General features: G+C 52.4%; 9 protein-coding genes across 9 annotated transcripts; 5 read left to right on the forward strand and 4 right to left on the reverse strand.

The window, feature by feature from the left end:
• Positions 1–211: 211 nt before the first annotated feature.
• Positions 212–738, forward strand: QC762_210710 (uncharacterized protein; the record flags this gene model as incomplete). The annotated part of the gene is given in 3 exon segments (XM_062887970.1): positions 212–422; positions 537–664; positions 670–738. Coding segments are annotated over 3 exon segments (408 nt in total).
• Positions 739–1,819: 1,081 nt separating this feature from the next.
• On the reverse strand, positions 1,820–2,587 carry QC762_210720 (uncharacterized protein; the record flags this gene model as incomplete). Its single annotated transcript, XM_062887971.1, has 1 exon — positions 1,820–2,587. One exon carries the CDS (start codon positions 2,585–2,587, stop codon positions 1,820–1,822), a length of 768 nt encoding a protein of 255 aa, XP_062746157.1.
• A 517-nt stretch (positions 2,588–3,104) lies between these two features.
• On the reverse strand, positions 3,105–6,657 carry WRS1 (tryptophan--tRNA ligase; the record flags this gene model as incomplete). The annotated part of the gene is made up of 6 exons (XM_062887972.1): positions 4,500–6,657; positions 4,411–4,436; positions 4,209–4,352; positions 3,984–4,158; positions 3,692–3,801; positions 3,105–3,641 (listed from the first exon to the last, which is right to left on the reverse strand). The coding sequence occupies exons 1-6, from the start codon at positions 4,894–4,896 to the stop codon at positions 3,105–3,107; spliced, it is 1,389 nt and encodes a 462-aa protein (XP_062746158.1). The 5' UTR covers positions 4,897–6,657.
• MRF1 (Peptide chain release factor 1, mitochondrial) lies at positions 5,192–6,662 on the forward strand. Its single transcript, XM_062887973.1, has 2 exons — positions 5,192–5,367; positions 5,418–6,662. The coding sequence occupies exons 1-2, from the start codon at positions 5,277–5,279 to the stop codon at positions 6,620–6,622; spliced, it is 1,296 nt and encodes a 431-aa protein (XP_062746159.1). The 5' UTR covers positions 5,192–5,276; the 3' UTR covers positions 6,623–6,662.
• Positions 6,663–6,874: 212 nt separating this feature from the next.
• QC762_0043290 (uncharacterized protein) lies at positions 6,875–9,335 on the forward strand (the record flags this gene model as incomplete). The annotated part of the gene is made up of 6 exons (XM_062883393.1): positions 6,875–7,669; positions 7,728–7,884; positions 7,941–8,015; positions 8,083–8,215; positions 8,278–8,808; positions 8,837–9,335. The coding sequence occupies exons 4-6, from the start codon at positions 8,175–8,177 to the stop codon at positions 9,333–9,335; spliced, it is 1,071 nt and encodes a 356-aa protein (XP_062746160.1). The 5' UTR covers positions 6,875–7,669; positions 7,728–7,884; positions 7,941–8,015; positions 8,083–8,174.
• Positions 9,336–10,198: 863 nt separating this feature from the next.
• QC762_210760 (uncharacterized protein) lies at positions 10,199–10,894 on the reverse strand (the record flags this gene model as incomplete). Its single annotated transcript, XM_062887974.1, has 1 exon — positions 10,199–10,894. One exon carries the CDS (start codon positions 10,892–10,894, stop codon positions 10,199–10,201), a length of 696 nt encoding a protein of 231 aa, XP_062746161.1.
• A 607-nt stretch (positions 10,895–11,501) lies between these two features.
• On the forward strand, positions 11,502–15,566 carry MPE1. Its single transcript, XM_062887975.1, has 3 exons — positions 11,502–11,559; positions 11,625–12,868; positions 12,924–15,566. The coding sequence occupies exons 2-3, from the start codon at positions 12,694–12,696 to the stop codon at positions 14,750–14,752; spliced, it is 2,004 nt and encodes a 667-aa protein (XP_062746162.1). The 5' UTR covers positions 11,502–11,559; positions 11,625–12,693; the 3' UTR covers positions 14,753–15,566.
• Positions 15,567–15,674: 108 nt separating this feature from the next.
• On the reverse strand, positions 15,675–18,023 carry GET3 (Golgi to ER traffic-related protein). Its single transcript, XM_062887976.1, has 2 exons — positions 16,937–18,023; positions 15,675–16,870 (listed from the first exon to the last, which is right to left on the reverse strand). The coding sequence occupies exons 1-2, from the start codon at positions 17,321–17,323 to the stop codon at positions 16,238–16,240; spliced, it is 1,020 nt and encodes a 339-aa protein (XP_062746163.1). The 5' UTR covers positions 17,324–18,023; the 3' UTR covers positions 15,675–16,237.
• Positions 17,946–18,929, forward strand: QC762_210790 (uncharacterized protein; the record flags this gene model as incomplete). Its single annotated transcript, XM_062887977.1, has 2 exons — positions 17,946–18,397; positions 18,491–18,929. The coding sequence occupies exon 2, from the start codon at positions 18,498–18,500 to the stop codon at positions 18,927–18,929; it is 432 nt and encodes a 143-aa protein (XP_062746164.1). The 5' UTR covers positions 17,946–18,397; positions 18,491–18,497.
• Positions 18,930–18,975: the final 46 nt, after the last annotated feature.

Consider the following 18,975-nt stretch of genomic DNA (forward strand, 5'->3'; position numbering starts at 1 on the left):
TGGCAATACTTGGGGGCTGCTTTGAGCGTGGTCTTCCGGGAATGCTGTTTTCCAGCAGCCAGCGTGGACCGGCTTTCCGTACAATAGGCTTGCAACAATCCTCGGTAGCTTCTCTTGGTGTGAGACTAAGGTTCAACTCACATTCAGTGGATGTGCTTTCAAGTTTCTCAGGTCTCGTCCCTTCCAGAACCATCAAGCCACAGCCCAGGTCATGCCCCCGCACTGCACTGAGTTAATGTTTATTTCTCTCATCAATTTCAAACTGGGAAGAAGGCAGCCAAATCAACCACTGTCGACTTACCTTACCTGTCACTGGCTAGTACTTCAACTTCCTATCAGCCGACTCATCATGCACGACAACAGCACCATTCCCATTGCAACAACACGTCCATTGACCTTCCCTCACTTCCCCCGTCTTCCATGTAAGCTACGAGAGAAGATATGGGAGATGGCCATTCGACCGGATTCTCCGGCGGTACACCGCTTCTCTCTCCACCATCAGGATGCTGTCGAAGAGCTAACAACCAGGGACAAAGTGATTTTACATTACGGCGATTCCAACCTCGATATCTCAGGGCTCTACGATAAGCCCAGAGGAATGTGTATGGGCATTATAGACTCTGCGCCCCTCGAACTACCACAACATCGAACTCCTACTCGTGGAGTAAGAACAACATGTCGGCATACATGTGGGACGCTGGACTGTGGGGGGAGCAAGTGCCGAATCTAGGCGGATAGCGATCAGAGTATGGAAAGTCGGGGTTGAGGCCGATATTCTGGAGGAGATACGCTTACACTAGAAAAGCGGGCTGTCCTTTGAAATCCCCTGAACAGCAGGTCAGAGAAATCTACAAGAGCCATTATCCTTCCGGTTCCACGGCTCCGATGATACAATATGACGACGACAACGTGGATTCAACACCGCGGAGTAACAAACCCACCGCTCCGCTCATTGTCCGGGCATCATGAGACTTGTTTTGGATAGACATTCCATTTTCAGGGTCGTCTTTGGGCGATGGCGTCTCTTCATATGTTTATCTCCTGCTCAATCAGCAACTGTTCCCTGGAGCTTCGGGTGGTTGTCGGCTCTAGCCTAGGAATATCGCCATTGATTTTGATCCCAGATGAAATAATACTCGTTCGAAATGGCCCTTCAATCATGAGGATGAACTTGAGGGCGAGCCCACAACTATCGGGGTCGCAAAGACCCTCAACTTCGTGCCTCAACTGATATGGATGTGTTACTTTAATGGAGACCGATATACGGAGACTCCATTCATCTGGTTGATTGACCGCGGGCGTGGAGCAGCCAAATATCGCCGGCGTCTCGATCATAGTACAATGAGCGAGGAGGATGGCTCGCCATCATCATTCCTGTCTCCACAGTCCCAGTACTGTACGTACGAAACGGAAGAATGGGCAAAAGGTGCCGTCTTCTATGATGGCCAGCGCAGGTACATGGAAGCAAACAGTTACGGCCCGTCAACTGGCACGCTTATCGACTCCTCCTCCTTCAACGAAGGCGGCGTAGGTTACACTGATGGGTGGTTTTAGACAGCCGATTGCTCCATCCAATGTGCGCCGACCTGTCGCGGTGCTTGTCGAGTGTCAAGATTGAGCAAATGTTGCTGGCTTAGATATACGCAATCGAGACTTGGCTGGCAGGGAAAGTGTGGTTTTGGTACTGGGCAAATCATAGCTCAGGTCAAAAAATGAGATCGTTATAATGGTTTGATGGTCAATCAATGCAATGGACTTCTTTTTACTGTGGTGACAGCAATGTTGCTGGTTGAACAAAAGAGTTAGAAGCTCATCTCCATCACGCTCGCCCCGAACTTTGCTCCTCCCTCAAATCCCTCACCAGCTTCCTCCCCGGCCCCTCCAAGCTCTCCACCTCATGCGCCTCATGCCTCTCCTTCTCCTTCACCCCAGCAGCAACCCACTCCCTCACGCCCTCCAGCCCATTGATCCTCTCCATATACCCCTTCGCCCTCTCCCCCAGGAACCTTTCCCCCGCCCCCAAGTAACTCCCAAGCCGCAACACCACCGGCGCGAAAAAAGCATCCACCGCCCCAAACTCTCCTCCCGCAAGGAAAGGCCCCCCAAACTTTGCTAGCCCTTCCTCCCAAACCTCGTTGATCCTCCTCAGGTCCTTCACCAACCCCTCGTTAAACGCCTCGTCTGACAGCTCCACCCGAATGGAAATATTCATCCCCATCTCCTGCCTTATGCTCCCAAACCCGGCGTGCATCTCCGCCACTGCTGACCGTGCCCAGGCGCGTGCGGGTAGGGAGTCGGGGTAGATTCTGCTGTTGGGGAACTGCTCGTGGAGGAACTCGACGATGGCGAGGGATTCCCACAGGATGATTGGATCGGAGGAGCCGGAAGGGGGGTGGTGGTAGTGCAAGCAGGGGACGTGGCAGACGGGGGAGAAGGACTTCCACTGGGGCTGGCGGTAGCCGGAGCCCGGGGCCAGCGGGTGGAGGTGCTCCTCGAAGGGGAGGGAGAGCTCCTTCATCAGGAGCCAGGGGCGGAGGGACCAGGAGGAGTAGTTTTTGTTGGTGATGTGGAGGTGGTAAGAGGACATTTTGGGTGATGATGGGTGAGGTGGTTGAAGACAAGTGGCGAGTGATGAAAAAAGTGGGTTGTTGAAGAGGTGTGGTATCGTAAGGGTGTCGTTGTTGGTGGTGTTGTTAGTGTGAGGTTGTTCAAAAGGGTAGGTAGTGGAAAGGAGAGATGGATGAGTCAGTATACGCAAGGGGTGGGGGTTGACTAAATAAAATAGACAAGTGACTCGACCATACTCCAAGGCTGAAAATGCTGTAAATATATCCAAATGGAGAGAAGAACAAAAAAAAACATCGTACCCGCAGAGCTACCCCGTATAGGAAGCTCACATCTCCACGCCCTATCAATGACCGGTCCTCCCCACCCACCTGCTACCTTGCTGCAAGTATTATCCCCAAGGGCGCATAACACCACCACAACAATTCCTCCATACCATCGTTATCCACCATGGTGACTCACTCGAACCATAAAGATACGACACTTTGGGAATAGCTTCTATTTTCGCCCAGCAAAGAACAACTGAAAGGAACCATAGGCTAAGCAGCGGCAGAACCCTCCTTCTCCTTGGCCTTCTGGGCCTTCTTCGCCTCTATCTGTCTCTGCTTTTCCAGCTTCTTCAATTGGTTCTTTGTGAGTTTCCCATCACCGCCCTCGGCACCCTCAGCACCTTCTAGCTTTGGTACCACAATATCGGCCTTGGGTACTTTGGGGTTGCCCATCCAGGTGAGAGGTCTGATGTCGGTGAATTGCTTGACAGCTGCATCGTCGACCTTGGATCTCCTCTCCTGGAAGGCCGCGACGAAAGTCTGGAGCTCCTTGATGCAAAGCGCCTTGAGCTCACCCGTGAGGAGCTCGCCCTTAGAGTAGGCGAGCCGGATCTTCTCAAGTTCTTCGTCATCCTCGAGGAAGAAGCGGAGGTACTGGTAGGCAACGTCTACGTCTGTGTCACCTCCCACTGCGCGGTGCTCCTCGACGGACACCTTGCCACCACTGAAGGCGTATTTGTTAACCTTGTTCTTGATTTGGTTGGGAGTGTCGGTCATGAAGATGGCGCTGGAATCAATCGAGGCAGACTACATTGTGTGAGCAATAACGAGACGTATTCAGAGTAAAACACACTCACCATCTTCGTGCCTGGCCCCTGGAGGGCTGGCAAGAACAAAGAATGGATCAGGGACGGCTTCGCAAACCGCACCCCCTGGTAGGTAAGTCTGGCGGCAACATCACGGGTCGCTGTAACGCTTAGTTAAATATTTACTCTTGATCATGGAACACTGGATATCACAAACCTCTGAAATATGGGTCCTGATCAACGGCACATGGACTGCGGAATGCGTTAGATCGATATCACACCGAGTTGAAAGAACGTCCTCACATCAAGCATGGGATGCCGACGGTCTTCTTTTCGTCCTCACCGAAAATGTGAGGGAAGCTGTTGGCAAAGGCAGCAGCACCCTGAATACTTCCAAAGTGAATCTTGCCAATGTTGGAGGAGTCGTTGAAGCCGAAAATGGCACGCGCTTGGTTGAGCGTAATGTGCTTCGCTAACCGCGTGATTTGGCGATAGAATGCGCCGCCAACGTAGTCGTACTGGTAGTTTGTTAGACCACGTAGGCAACAGAGGCCTGGGATATCCGTACATCAGAGAAAATGAATGTCTTGTTTGGGTCAAAGCCCATGCTGATAATGTCCCGAATATTGCTGTCGCAGTACCCTTGAACTTCCTCAATTGTGCGCTTCTCCGAGAACAGGTACTTTTCGTCGTCCGTCAACATGATTACAAGCTAGAAAGATCTTTATCAGTAGCTGGTTATACAGAAGAAATCCTACAAGACTACCTACAGGAACGTCAAAGGTATCCTGAAGCCCTGTGAGATCCCATGTTAGTCAACTTTCCACGCTCGCCAAGCCGTTCTCCTGAATCTCCATACATTTTGTAAACATAAAGGGCGTGCAGTGTCCAACATGGATGGAGTCGCTCGAGGGCCCACGTCCAGTGTACAGAAAGAATGGCTCATTGCGCTCGTATCGGTCGAGAATAAGCTCGAAGTCGCGATGCGAAAAGACGATGCCTCTGCGGAGGAAATGGTGTGGCTTCTTCCCCGTTACGCGCTCGAACCTGGCGAGGAGCTCCTCGTCAATCTTCTTGGTGCCAAACTCCTCAATCAGCTTGTCGTAGTTGATTGCCTTGATCTGGCCGTCTGCGCCGACCTCCCCTTGAACGTTCCAGGGATCAACTGTCTGCTTGGACCCTTGGGCAGCGGCTTCGGCCGGGACTTCGGGGACTTGGGACTCATTGAGAGCCACGGCATTGGCGGTTTCGGCCATAGTATCGATGTCGAACAGTGTTGAGAAAAGAAAGAAGCCGGTAAACAAGTAAAAAGTAGGTGAAAAACGATAGAGGTGAGTCAAAAAGTCAGAAGAGATCACAATGCGCCTGCCGGACCGCCGCTGAGTCGTCCTATCATGCCGTGTCCAATTCACCACCCATTATGGTGGGGGAGGGGCACTTGGAACAAGGGTGTATGACTCCACCCACCAACTTCCAGAAGGCGGAGAAGAGCGGCAGAAGAGCGTTGCCTGCCGGGAAATTTCGAGGATTGGATGAGAAGCTGCAGGGCCCGTCTGAGTCCAGTGTCAGCAGCTCTGGTTGGGCAGGCGGTTCCTGAGAGATTCTGCGCTGATGCCTGTAACTTAAAACTACGACAATGTTGGCGGCACCATGGGTGTGTCGAAGCTGCGTGCGATCGCTCAGGCGAATCGGCTTTTCGCAGCAGTTTCTACGGAGGGCTAGCACAGGTAAAGTAACGTTGATTGCCGTTATGGTTTTCTGCTAACAGCGCGAGTAGACTCCTTCAAGCTTCCCCCAGCTCTCCTCGACCGCGCAAGATTTCTTACCGCCGAACACGATCAATTGACGGCACAACTAGCTGACAACTTTGACGAGAAGATTGCAAAGCGTGCAGGCGAAGTCCACAGGATCGCAGAGGCCTTCAAGAAGTTCGAGCATGCCAAGGCTTCTCTCCGGGAGCTGGAGGGGCTCTTGAAGTCAGACGATGCTGAAATGCGGGAGATGGCGCAAGAGGACCTCGCGGCTACCAATGAGCAGCTGGCTGAGTCGAGTCGGAATCTGTCCGTGGCTTTGACTCCCAAGCATCCCTTCGCCGACATGCCGTGCCTCATTGAAGTCGTCCCTGGGCCAGGAGGAACCGAAGGTCGCTTCTTTGCCGACTCGGTATTCAAGATGTACCAAGCGTATTGCGCCAATAAAGGCTTCCGCACAAAGGTTGTACAGTACTTGGCCGCCGACAGTACCGGCGAAAAGGGAGGTGATGGGGAGACAGCCCTTCAGGAAGCTGTACTTGAGGTGATGGAGGAGGGAGCGTATGCCCACTTCCGTGGTGAAGCGGGCATGCATCGGGTTCAGCGTGTCCCGGCAACGGAGAAGAGTGGAAGGACTCATACGAGTGCTGTAGCCGTCTGGGTGCTGCCGTCTTTCGCTGAGAACGCCACAGCCTCTGATGGTGACTGGGACAACCCGGAGAGTGACTTCTACATCGACCCGGCCGAGGTGAAATCTGAAAAGATGCGAGCCAGCGGAGCAGGAGGACAGCACGTCAACAAAACAGAGTCTGCTATTCGGTTGACGCACATTCCCACGGGCATCACCGTCAGCATGCAGGATTCTCGTTCACAACACACCAATCGAGCCGATGCCTGGAGGTTACTTCGATCAAGAATTGCACAGAAAAGGCGTGAGGCCAGAGAAGAGGCCGCTAGGGCACTAAGAAGCAGCGTGTTGTCATCAGCGCAGCTTACACGGGGCGATAAAATCAGAACCTACAACTATGGCCAGGACAGGTGTACCGACCATAGGGCCGGGCTTGACGTCCACAATCTACCAGATGTGCTCAGGGGTGGTGACACCCTGGGTAAGGTGATTGATGCTGTCCATGGCTGGCTCGCCGAGAAGGATATCCAGGCCTTGCTGGCAGATGAGGAAGCCGCTGCTGCTGCTGCGAACGCGCCTGGTAAAGGGAAGAAAGGGAAATAAATGACACATACCCCCACTATTTTAGAGTGTACTTGTAGTTGTATGATATTATTGATGATAGAAATGTGTTCAAATATTCTTGACTATAGTTGGAAGTTGGGGGGTGTCAGGATTTCATGAATTGAATGCTGACCAATCAGCGTTGATATATCACCTCTTACCTTCCTAATACGGACGCGTACTCTTGAGAAGGGAAGGCATGATGGACAAGTCTACCTTCCATAACATTGTTTTGCCAGAGAAGACGTAGACCCAAGAAATTACATCTACTCTCTACATTGCGGTCCTTGTTGCTTTTCTATAGAGAAGCGGTGTCTCACTTTTGTTGTGTGAGTGTATCCACCACCTCTCAGTAACACCTTGCTCAGAGGTGTTGACCTGGAACGGTCAATCCCGTCCAAGAAGATGACAGACAATACACCTTCTGAAGAATCAAGCACTTTATGATGGGAGGTCATCAGTCATCTTGTTCTTTGTTATGCAAGCCGTCTTTCGAGCAATAGCTCCTTCCGATCTTCCTGCTTCAGCCTGGGCTGTTGTTCGGTGCCTCATATGACGGTAGCGATACCTTGTTAATGCTCAACAGAAGTTTCCGCCTGCTTCTTTTTGACATGGCGAGTTTTAGGAGAGCTGTGTGCCTGCCGGGGAAGTGCTGGGAGCAATGGAGACAGTTGGCAATCCCATCTTTCCACCTCCCATGTGTTTCTTGGCCTGGTAGCGTCTATTTGATTTCCCCTGACCCTTCAGATGTACCACCCCCAGCGTTGTCTCACAATTAGTTTACAATTCGACCCAAGTCTCAAGTCTCTTCTTTTTAAAGCTTCGCAAGGCTCGGCAACAAAAACGAGTCGAAGATTCGCCTCATCCCTGTGTTGGGCTTCCTCCTTACGGCAGTCGAAGGGCTCCGCACAGGAAGGGGTAGTCCTCTCCTGCGTCCGGGCATCTCGAAACACATCAACAAGGTCGGCAAATCGACTGCTGCTGTGTTTCCTGACCCTCAAGACAAGCCGTTTCCCAAGCACAATTTTCTGAACGCCAACAGCACGAGTGAGTTATCCTCGAGTTCGAAAGTCGAGCCACGTTGACATTGACTCGGTGTAAATAGAATTTGCCGTCAATGGCATCGCCATTCCCGATGTCGACTTTGGCGTTGGCGAGTCGTACGCTGGCTCCCCGATGAGCAAAGCAACCTCTTCTTTTGGTTCTTTCCCTCGCCAAACAAAGCAGCGGATAAGGAGATTCTGATCTGGCTGAATGGTGGTGTATGTTGATATCATTTGTCGCTTCATTGTTCAGCTTTTACTAACAACTCCTCCAGCCTGGCTGCTCCTCTTTCGAGGGTCATTTACAAGAACACGGTCCCTTCCTTTGGCCACCAGGGACTTTAAAACCCGTGCGGAATCCTGGGAGCTGGCACACCCTAACCAACATCGTGTATGTTGACCAGCCGGTTGGCACAAGGTTCTCGACGGGTGTTCCAACCATCACCAATGAGGAAGAGCTCGCTGCTCGGTTTCTAGGATGGTGGAAGAGTTTCGTCGACACCTTCGGCATGCAGGGCTACAAGGTGTACATTTCTGGAGAATCCTATGCGTAAGTCCTCTTCCAATTTCACGGCCCTTATAGCCAGGGCAACATCTTCTAACACCAAACAGCGGAATGTACGGCCCTTACATTGCCAACGCCATTCTCAACACAAACGACACCACCTACCACCAACTATCCGGCATGTACCTGGGGGACGCTGTCATCGGCGACAACACCCAACTCTACCAAAGCATCCCCATGCTCCGCTTCGTTGAATACCACAGCTCTCTTTTCCCCTTCAACAACACCTTCCTCGACAAGATCAGGACTACTGACGCCGAGTGCGACTACCCCTCCCTCCTCGACAACCACCTCGTCTACCCTCCTATTTCCCACCTGCCCTCCATCCTCCCAGAAGTATCGGAAAACGGAACCGTTACAGAGGAATGCACCTCTCTCTGGTGGTGGATCCTAGAAGCCGCCCTCTGCCTCAACCCCTGCTTCGACATGTACCACATCATCGCCTCCTGCCCCCGCGTGTCTGATGTTCTCGGGTTCCTGGCAGGGATCGAGTACGTCCCCGAGGGGGAGAAGAGATACTTTGACCGCGGCGACGTAAAAGCCGCCATCCACGCACCGAGGAATGTCACTTGGGAGGTGTGCGGTGAGAACCAGGTTTTCGCCCAGCGAAGAGGACGGCTCCGGACCGTCCATCATCCACGCTTTGCCGAGTGTTATCGACAAGACCCAAAACGTCATCATCGACCACGGGCAGCTGGACATGGTCCTGCCATCAAACGGCTCCCTTCTCGCGATCCAGAACATGACGTGGGGAGGGAAACTCGGCTTTCAGAACAGGCCCTCGGAGCCGTTTTATGTCCCTGATACAAATGTCGTGGGGGAGAACAAGGTGGCTATTGGTGGCGAGGGCGTGCTGGGGAGCATGGTGTCGGAGAGGGGGCTGACGTGGGTGGGGGTGAACCTGGCGGGCCATATACTGGTCGAGGCGCAGCCTGGTGCTTCGTATCGGCAGCTGGAGTACTTGCTCGGGAGGGTTGACTGCATGAATTGCACGACACCTTTTACGGTTGGGCATCTGTATTACTTTGATCAGGCACCGAATGAGATGGGCGAGGGGACGGCGCCTCAGGGTTGGAGTGATCACAAGCCGGAGGAGGGCTTGTAGGGAAAGAGCCCCAGTTGGGAAGTCACCTTTCTAATATAGACGCTCAGCTACAACTCACAGAGAAGAAATGCAATGCGTTCCACACCACAACCCCTCTCGAAAAAAAATTATCTTGATTTGATAGCCAACTAACAACTACTACTAGGCAGTTACATAAGGTAGGGAAATAGGCCGTAAAGACTGTGCCAAAGAGAAACCCGATAGCCTCATGTTTTTCCGTTCTTTTTTGGCCTTCCTTTCCCTTTTTTGTCCTTCCTTGTGATGCGATACTCCTCCCCCTCGCCCAAAACCGCTGTTCTCACACACATAATCCTACAAAAGAGTGGAACCAGGACCAAGTCCCTCCGTTTCCACTTCATTCAGCCCAGACACATTTCCATCCCCTCCTCCCAGCAATAGACCCGCCTTGTTCGGCGTCCACCAGTCCAATGACAAAACAAAAAAAAAATCGAGGATATTCCTATACGCCATGCTTTCCGCCCGCCAACCGATGAAATGATAAAAACCAAAAACCAAAACCAGCGAAAATAGAGTAGGGTGGTGTTACAACAGTGTTAGAGGCAGGTACTGTCAGCATAGCAGCTGGTTTGCCTTCATCTCCGCGTATGTGTTGGAGATGGATCACTTTCGAGTGTATGATAGATATGCCGCCCCCAAAGTCGAATCGGCCCTGTAAGAGGTGTCGTCGGAGGAACCAAGAAAATGTAGCCCAGATGGATAGAGAACGGTGAAGAGTATGAGAAATATAAGACCGGCCGAACCGCCTCCACCTCACCCAATGAATGTTTATGCGCACATGTCCTGGTAGTCATCACTTTCATAGCCGCTCTTTGATATCGTCAACTTTTCAGCGATAACGATCTTCAAGCAGCAGCCATACTCCGCTCTCTCGCGGCCCGCCTCAGCTCTAGCACACCAATGATCCCTGTCTGCCTCAACCTCTCCAGAATCATCTTCATGCCCTCTCTGCTCTTCCCCAATTGATCCTGCGTCTTTGTCGAAGCCAGCGTTTCAATGCTCCTCTGGATACCCCTCGCTCCCAGCCTGGCGAAGAACCCGCCCTCCTGGGCAGTGGTAGACAGGTTCTGATGCGACAACTTGTCCCGGAGCTTCTCTCCCAACCTGGATCTGAACACAACCTTGGTTTCCACCTCGGTGTTGTCCAGAGTTCTCGTCTTGGGAATGCTGTACATTTGTCTTTCGACTACCGACAGCACGCCGACGAAGTTGAGGTTGCGAGACTCGGTGGACATCCAGCCTTCGCGCATATCCACCACAGAAGTCTCGAGGATGTACGAGGCCTGGGAGGCGGTCCCGCCTGTGAGGGTGGTAGGGAGGAGCTTCATGACGGCGGGGGGCATGCGGGACTTCTTGAGGTGGATGCGGGTTGTGTGGAGGCGGCCGGTGGCAGGGTCGATGTGGGAGTCGATGGTGTCGGTGCTGAGGACATGAGAGGCAAAGGGGTTGAGCTGGGGGGAGCAGTAGCGGAGGAAGAAAGCGAGCGAGACGGCGGGGAAGGGATGGGCGTAGGTGTGGTTGGTGGTGTGGGTGAGGACCATTTTGGCTGATTTTGGTGATGATTGTTTATTTCACGATGGTTATGGGGTATCTTGAAGCTGGAGTAGTAAGTTTGGAGGAGTGACGGTGGTAGTTGGTGGTGGGCGGCGGAGAGTCGAGGAGCTAGGATCCTGGAAGTACGTGGGGGAGGCGAAAGACGGGAATGGGTTGATCGGCCGGTATGGTGTCGTCGCTCGCGCAGTACAGACGAAAGGGTAAAAAGCAGTAGTGCAAAGAGCACGTGTGCAGGAAAGCGGAATTACTTCATGAAGGAAGTGTTAGACACGGCGAGATGTGATTGTCGAGACAAGCACACCCTCGAGAATGGGAAAGACGGAGAAGCTTTTTTTCTTGGCTTCTGCGAAAAAGTTCCCGGTCGCTCGGGGGTGCCCCAAGTTGATGAAGATGAGGAGGCCACAATAAAGCAGGTGGGTGGTGACGCCGGATGAAGGGAGTTCAATTGACAGAAAGACGCGGGGAGTTGGCCAGTTCAAAAAGAAGCGGGTGTCCAGGGAGTACAAGAGAGGGGGACGCAACTGTGACGATGATCATCGGCTCATTCTCCCAGATTCTTGCTCGTCATTTTCAGTGGATTTCCAGAAGCCTTTCGAGCACAGCATCATTATGGCACCACTACCATCGGAGACCGCCCTGTGTAACTTTGAAGGTAAAGTGCAACCGGCGTTTCAGCCGCAGGATATGACGTTCGCACCGTATTCACTACAAAAAAAGCATTTCGGACTTATACTCAAACTCTCTGATAAAGGTCAAAACAGCCCTGACCTCACACATGATAATAGTCAATAGAGAGTGCCTCAATCTGCTGTTATTGTGTGAGGTCTCGATTGTTGCTGTCAGCCACATGCATCACTTGCCAGCGGGCTGGCTCGTAACCCCACTTTCTGCCTGATAATCTAGGCCGACTTTCTGCTTGCGGAGCCCAGACTTCGGAACATTCCTCTCGCGGCTGACCTATTAATCATCTGACCGTTGGCCAACTTTAATTAACCGAACCCCGAGCTCTCGACTTCTTCACCACCAGCCCTTTTGCTCCAACAACCAACGACGACGGGTGCAACACATCGCCAAAACCTTTTGCAGATCGACCATCGCAACAGTCGCTTTCCTCGCGAATATCTTCCTCTCGCATCTGGAAGAATTTTGTTGCGTCTTTGATCATCACGCGGGATTGGCGCAACGGTGAAACAAGGACAAAGCAGCGGCGACATCGAAAAGGGCGGCGCGTCAGAGGAACGAACGTCCATCTAACCGATCCATCACAGGAATCCATCGCCATCACATTTCCATCGCGCCATCACCAGTCTGCTTGCAGGAGCATCTCCTTTGCTTGCTAGCGTTGAGTGGGGTCTGTTTTTTTGCTTCTTTTCGTTTGGCTGACAGAGCGTTGGGGACAAGTGTTGGCAAGTGATCAAGAAGGGGTGCTGTTTTTTAGGAGGGAGGAGTCGCACACGAATCCATCACTGCTTTTCAGCTCAATTGAATAGAGTGCTATTTCTGCAGCGCTGGGTCTTTGTACTTTTCCTTTTTTTTTATCGTCCATTCAAGAGGCGCTTTCTGTCTCCCCCGGAGAGCATATCAGAATTGATTCCCATTCAACCTGTTGAGTTGAGGAAAGAAGAAGAACAAAACAGGCAAAACGTCGTCACCTGGTTTAGGGAATCAAGAATTCAAGTTCGCTTCGCTTTACCCATTCCTAGTGTGCGAGCAGGTTTAGCAGAGAAGAGAGCGCCGACACGACTCTAATTGACAGCTACATTTTCGACCATCAACCAGACCCAAGATGGCGTCTTCAGTATTCTTCAAGTTCAAGTCGCAAAAAGAGCCAACGCGAGTGGCCTTTGATGGAACAGGCATTTCTGTTTTCGAGCTCAAGCGCGAGATCATTCTTCGCGCTGGCCTCGGTGACGGCACAGATTTTGACCTGGCCATCTATGCTGATGAAAATGGAAAAGAAGGTAAGCAGCTAGGTTCAGCTTCACATTCAAGGTGTGCGAGCTAACAAGATGGCAGTCTATGACGATGACACCTCCATCATTCCCCGGTCCACCACTGTCATCGCCCGGCGTATGCCCCCGAAGAATCCCGGAAGAGGCGGCGCTGCTCGATATGTCTCTGGAAAGATGCCCATCCACGCGAAGAATTCGTCACGCAGGGAGCAAACAGCAAAGCCAGCGGCCAAGACCCAGTCCAACACTCTAGCGCAACTAAGCAGCGCCATGACAGAAGAGGAGAAGATGGCTGCCGTCTTCCAGGCCCAAACCGAGCACTTCACCTCGAGAGAAGAGGAAATGGCTACTCAACAGTATGTCGCCAAGGGTGGCCCCAAAAAGCCCGCCAATGTTCCCGACCACGACCCACCCCAAGGCTATATCTGCTACCGATGTGGTGAGAAAGGCCACTGGATTCAGCTTTGCCCAACCAACGACAATCCCGATTTCGACAACCGCCCTCGCGTAAAGCGTACCACTGGCATTCCCAAGTCTTTCCTCAAGACAGTCGACAAGGCAACTGCGCTTGGTCAGAATGCTGATGGAGATGACTCCAAGACACCATCCGGCATCATGGTCAATGCTGATGGAGAGTACGTGATTGCAGAGCCTGACAAGGTGTCATGGGAAAGGTTCCAGGCCAAGGCCAAGTCGAACAACGCGGCATCAAAGGCAGCTATGGAAGGGGAGAAGGAGGTCCAAGAGAGAGGCTTGGAATGCTCCATCGACAAGAAGATGTTCATAGAGCCAATGAAGACTCCGTGTTGTAGTAAGACGTATTGCAATGACTGCATCACCAACGCTCTCATTGAGAGCGACTTCGTCTGCCCTGCCTGCAATGCAGAGGGTGTCTTGATTGATGATCTCAAGACAGATGAGGAAGCAGTCGAGAAGCTCAAGCAATTGCTTGCCGACAGGGATAGTAAAGCCAAGGAGGGTTCCAAGAGCCCAAAAAGCCCCAGCGAAGCATCAACCAAATCCGCCCAGGCCACCGGTGTCGAACCAACAAACATCAAGAAGTCTGCTTCTCCTTCGCCGGCCCCTGCTAACCCGGCCGCGCTACCACAGCAAACTGGCCAGCAGCAAACCACGACATCCACCCCCTCGGTCCGAAGCGCCACTTCGACACCTGTCCACAACGAGCCAAGCCAGCAAACATCCAAGAAGCGGCCCGCTGAAGATGCCCTCGAGAACCCCAAGATCCCCAAGGCGCCCAAGGCCATGCAGCCAACTCAACAGAAGCCACCAGTAAACCCCATGATGGGCGGCAACAACATGATGAACGGCATGAACCCCATGGCCGGCGGCATGATGCCCGGTATGAACATGCCCGGCATGAACCCGATGATGTTCCCCGGCATGAACCCCATGAGCCTGAACATGATGGGCGGCTTTGGGGGCATGCCCGGCAGCTTTGGCGGGCCAGGCGGCATGCCCAACATGAGCATGAACGGGATGAACATGATGAGCCCGATGATGAACCCGATGATGAACCCGATGATGAACGGGTTCCAGGGAATGCCTAACAATAACAGCAACAACAATAACAACTTCAACCCACGGCACAACAACTGGGGTGGGCCGAGTGGTGGTGGGTTTCAGGGGCATCAACAGCAACAACAACAGCAGCAGCAGCAGCAGCATAACCAGCACCCGCCACAGCAGCAGCAGCAGAGGCCACCGCAGCAGATGATGGGTATGGGTATGGGCATGAACGGCGGCGGCATGATGAAGAACTTTTCCCACCAACCGGCTGATGACGAGGACGCCTACTTCCGGAAGCCAGTCAACCCGCACCGCCACCAGAACCGCCAGAAAAGGGTCAGGCCGAGTGATTACCGGGAGCTTTGAGCAGGCTGAGGGTTTTTTTTTTTTTTTTTTTTTTTTTTGTAACGATAATGATTTTCATCATGAGGGTGGTGAGGCCGGGCGGGGGAGTATATACATCATCACAAACAAGCGAGCATAAGGGTGTGTGTGAAACGTGGGAAGCTATCTGGCTTTTGGAGCGGGGACCGGGTTTTCAAGAGGAGCAAGTTGCATTACTCTTCCCATTGGCGTTTTTTCTTCTTTCTCTTTTCTCACTCTCTTGATTCTTCTTGTAATCTTCTTTATCTGGGGCTGTGGTTTGGGGGGGATGTTTTCGGGATTGGGGTTGGTTGTGACATGAATAATCACCACAAAACAACACCACATGGAGCAAATGTGGCTTGGTATGGCGGGGTTGGGAATTATCCTGGTTTTTTTCCCTTCTTTTTTCCACAGCAACGTACAGCACACACACACACACACACACACAACAAAATAAAACAAGCGGGAAACAGGAAAGCGGTGGGATGTCCAAAACGAGCCGGGATAGGGAAGGTTGGAAGGGGGGTTATTCAACAAGGCAAAGGGACATATGATGGATGGGTGGATTGGTATGGATGGATGGGATGCTGGAGTAGGGGCAATGGGAAAGCGAAGGGAAATTAGGAAATAACCGGGAAATTCGGATTGATAAACTGAGTTTTATTTGTGTATATATACCACACACTTGACACACACACACACACACACTTTCTCTCTTGCCTTTTGTTTCATTTTTCTTGTTACTGGTTGGTGATTGGTTTTTTCAAGTCTTGTGCTGACATTCTGGGAATACAAATTGAAATCCTTTATAAATCATGATTTCCGTGCCTTATCCCAGTGAAGCTTCCTCTTATCATATGAAAACTTGAGCTAGATATTCAAACAAAAATCTACAAACATGGAAAAGGACCAAAACTGCATTGGAAAGCAAACCACATACTTTCGCTCGCTATATGCTCTAATTCTTCGCTACCCTCAGCATCCCAATACAGCAGATTAAATAAAAAAGCCGCCCCGTTTCAAAAAGGTAAAACAGTTTGAATCCTTTCCTTTGGTGGTGGAGGCTTCAATTTATACCGTGGCCATCTTCTCACCTTCCAAGCCCTTGGAAGACCTGATCTGCACAGTCGCCACAAATATCGCCGACCTGCGTCAGAAAGACCAGCTGCACCTATCGCTACGACTTCCCCGAAAGCTTAAATCTAAAACACCCGCCTCGAACTGTGCAAGCCGGTCCTCGGCGATTTCCAGCCAGGTTAACCCCCCCGATTGAAATGGGAGTTCTACGTCCACTGCCTGCCAGTACGGCCACTGGCCAGTCCGACTCTTCAATATCTGCCGCTGCCAGGGACCACCCCGCGTTGCTGATGTACAATCAGGGTATCCTTTCTCGGTGAGACCCATCAAAGCAGTGATAACTATCTTCCTCTCTCGTTCTTTAGAATACTAATCAATGTTTGAGCATGCTTGGTATCCGCCTGTATCCTATGACGGGGGAACAAAAGGCTTGACCAGCATCTCACTGAACTTCTCCAGCTTCTCCTTCCCTCGAACCTCCTCCACCAGAAGTGGCATTTTTACCACGTTGAACTCGTCGTAAAGCTCCTCAATCTGATCGAGGTACTTCTTTTGCATGCGCCGTCTGGCCGTGCATTGCTCGCAATCGGAACCGGGCTTCGGGAACAGAAGCTGATTGACCACAATACAGTGGGTATCAATCTGGTAGCTAGCCAGTTCTTGAATCATACGCTCCGTCTCGTAGAGAGACAAGAACTCTGGAATGCAGACGCAGACGAAGGTGGTGAGGCGCTCGTCCTTGAATTGCTGGTTGACTTCTGAAATGGTGGCGCGAAGGGCTTCGAGCTTTTCCATCATCTCACCGAGGTTCTGACCGTTAGGAAGGGCACCGTTGGCGCCCAGAAGTCCGTTCAGGACTCCTCCAAACTGACTAGAGAGCTGCGAGATCTTCTTCAGGGCCTTCTCCAGAACAGAAGGGAACTGGAGGAAACGGAGTGTGTGGCCGGTTGGGGCGGTGTCGAAGATGATGGTCTCGTAGGAGAGTGACTTGACCTGCTTCAGGACTTCGGCAAAGGACATGGCTTCATCGATACCGGGAATCTGATAAGAAGTACGGTATTAGCCAGACTGGTTGACACATCACTGACAAACACTCTTATAACTTACCGACAGGGCAAGGTCCTGCATCATACCCCCCATACCCCCCAAACCTTCAGCGCCCTCACCCTCAGCCTGTCCAGCAAGCAAGTCTTGCATGCTTCCATTTGGATCAATCTCCATGGCGAAGAGATTCTCGAAACCATCTACCTTGCGGGCGTCCTTGCCGAACTTTTGGCTGAAAGCGTCGCTCAGGTTGTGGGCGGGATCGGTCGAGATGAGAAGCACAGAGCGCCTGACCTTGGCCAGCTGGATGGCAAGACTGCACGAGGTTGTCGTCTTGCCCACACCACCCTTTCCACCTACGAAGATCCATCTGAGGCTGCGTTGGTCGAGGATCGACTGGAGCGTGGGCTCCATAGCATCGTCGTCGGCGTTGATGACTGCGGTCGACATCTTGGCGGTTGTCTACTGAGTGTAGGTAGCGGCGGGAATTCTGGAGAGATTGCGGAATTACGGTCGTTCAAGAAGAGAGAGAGAAAGAAGGCAAGCTGTGCAAGTGGTGGTCAAGATTGGTCCAAGTTGTCGCGTCCCAAGGGGCTTTGGAAACAGCTGGAAACCCACCGTCGGGTGTGGACGTCGCTGGGTCTGGCCTGCCAGCCCGCAACGTCACAGGCTTCGTGGCGGGGCAAGCTCGACCTCGACAGGGGGGGTTCATTTGGTGGGGTAATATCTTGGCATCTGATGGGAGGCATCTTGTCTTGAAGTTCGAAAGGAAGAAATGGAGAAGCAGCTCAGCTTCATGCATCGCTACGACGCAAACTGTTTTTTTGGCCCCAAGCTGAAGCTGACGAACTTCCACAACAGGTACACAGCGGAATCTGTTTGGTTACTAAAGCTACCACCTTTGTTGATTAGCGTGACCATCTCGCCGCCCTCAGGCAGATCAATAGTTGACGGACAGAAGAGCGGTGACTTTTTTGTTTCGCCTGAGCCGCATTTATCATCAATGTTGTGGTTCGAGCTCACGGTGAGGCGAGGATACCACCGTTGTGTACAACGTCCTGTCTGTCCTCACCTGGAGGCAATAAAGGAAACAATGCAACACTTTATAGCCCCGTGCAAAGTATCCAAGCCAGGTAGGTATCCAACTGGTGGCATCCAAGCAGGCGGACAGCGGCAGATACCGACGCTTGTGTCCGGTGGCAGCGGGGCTGAGAAGCTCTCTGGAGTGGATGTTGAGCATTGGTGCACCGATGTGGCCATCGCATCAGCCCCCAAGAAAGCGCAAGCAAATCCATTCCAGGGGTATTAGTAGTGTAATGCTTCTTGTCGATCCTTTTCTATATGGTGACTTTCAAGTTTATAAATATCCTCTACCTATCCTCTCTCCATTGTTTCTTTGTCTCTCTCTATACATAGCTCACTCATCACAACAACAACCCCTCCTCTTATCGCTTCTGATAAGCCCATTCCCCCTGCTACACCACCCCACCGCTCACTCACTCAGCTTGTAGCTCACCTCTCAGTGTAAGTCATTGCCTGCCTACTACCCCCTCGTGATACCCTCACTTTCCCCCCTCCCTCTCCTCACATCCAATCTAACCACCACCCCCCTCAAAGCGCAAAAATGACCGAATCAACAACTACCAAAGACCGCATAACCTGCCACATCCTCGACACAACCCTCGGCCAACCCGCCCGCTCCGTTCGCGTCTCCCTCTCCCTCCTCTCTACCTCCACCGCCTCCCCCGGCCCCCTGAACCCCCCACCAGTCTTCGAGTCCACCACCGACGAGGACGGCCGCATCAAGACCTGGCTCCCCTACTCCTCCGCCACCTCCTCGGGCGAGGTCCCCGTCTACACCCTCGAAGACGTCTTCGGCTCCATCAGGGGCCCCTCCCGCTGGGTCCTCAAGTTCGACACCGAGTCCTACTTTGGCGGGCCCGACAAGACCTTCTTCCCCGAGGTCAACGTCGTGTTCAACGTGGCCGAGGGGGAGAGGTATCATGTCCCGCTGTTGCTGGCGCCGTATAGCTATTCCACTTACCGGGGGAGCTAAATTTCCTCTTTGTTGGAGGGGGAATGATATGAGTGAGAGGGAGTAA

This window comes from Podospora pseudocomata, assembly GCF_035222375.1.
Source record: "Podospora pseudocomata strain CBS 415.72m chromosome 2 map unlocalized CBS415.72m_2.2, whole genome shotgun sequence".
NCBI lineage: Eukaryota > Fungi > Ascomycota > Sordariomycetes > Sordariales > Podosporaceae > Podospora > Podospora pseudocomata.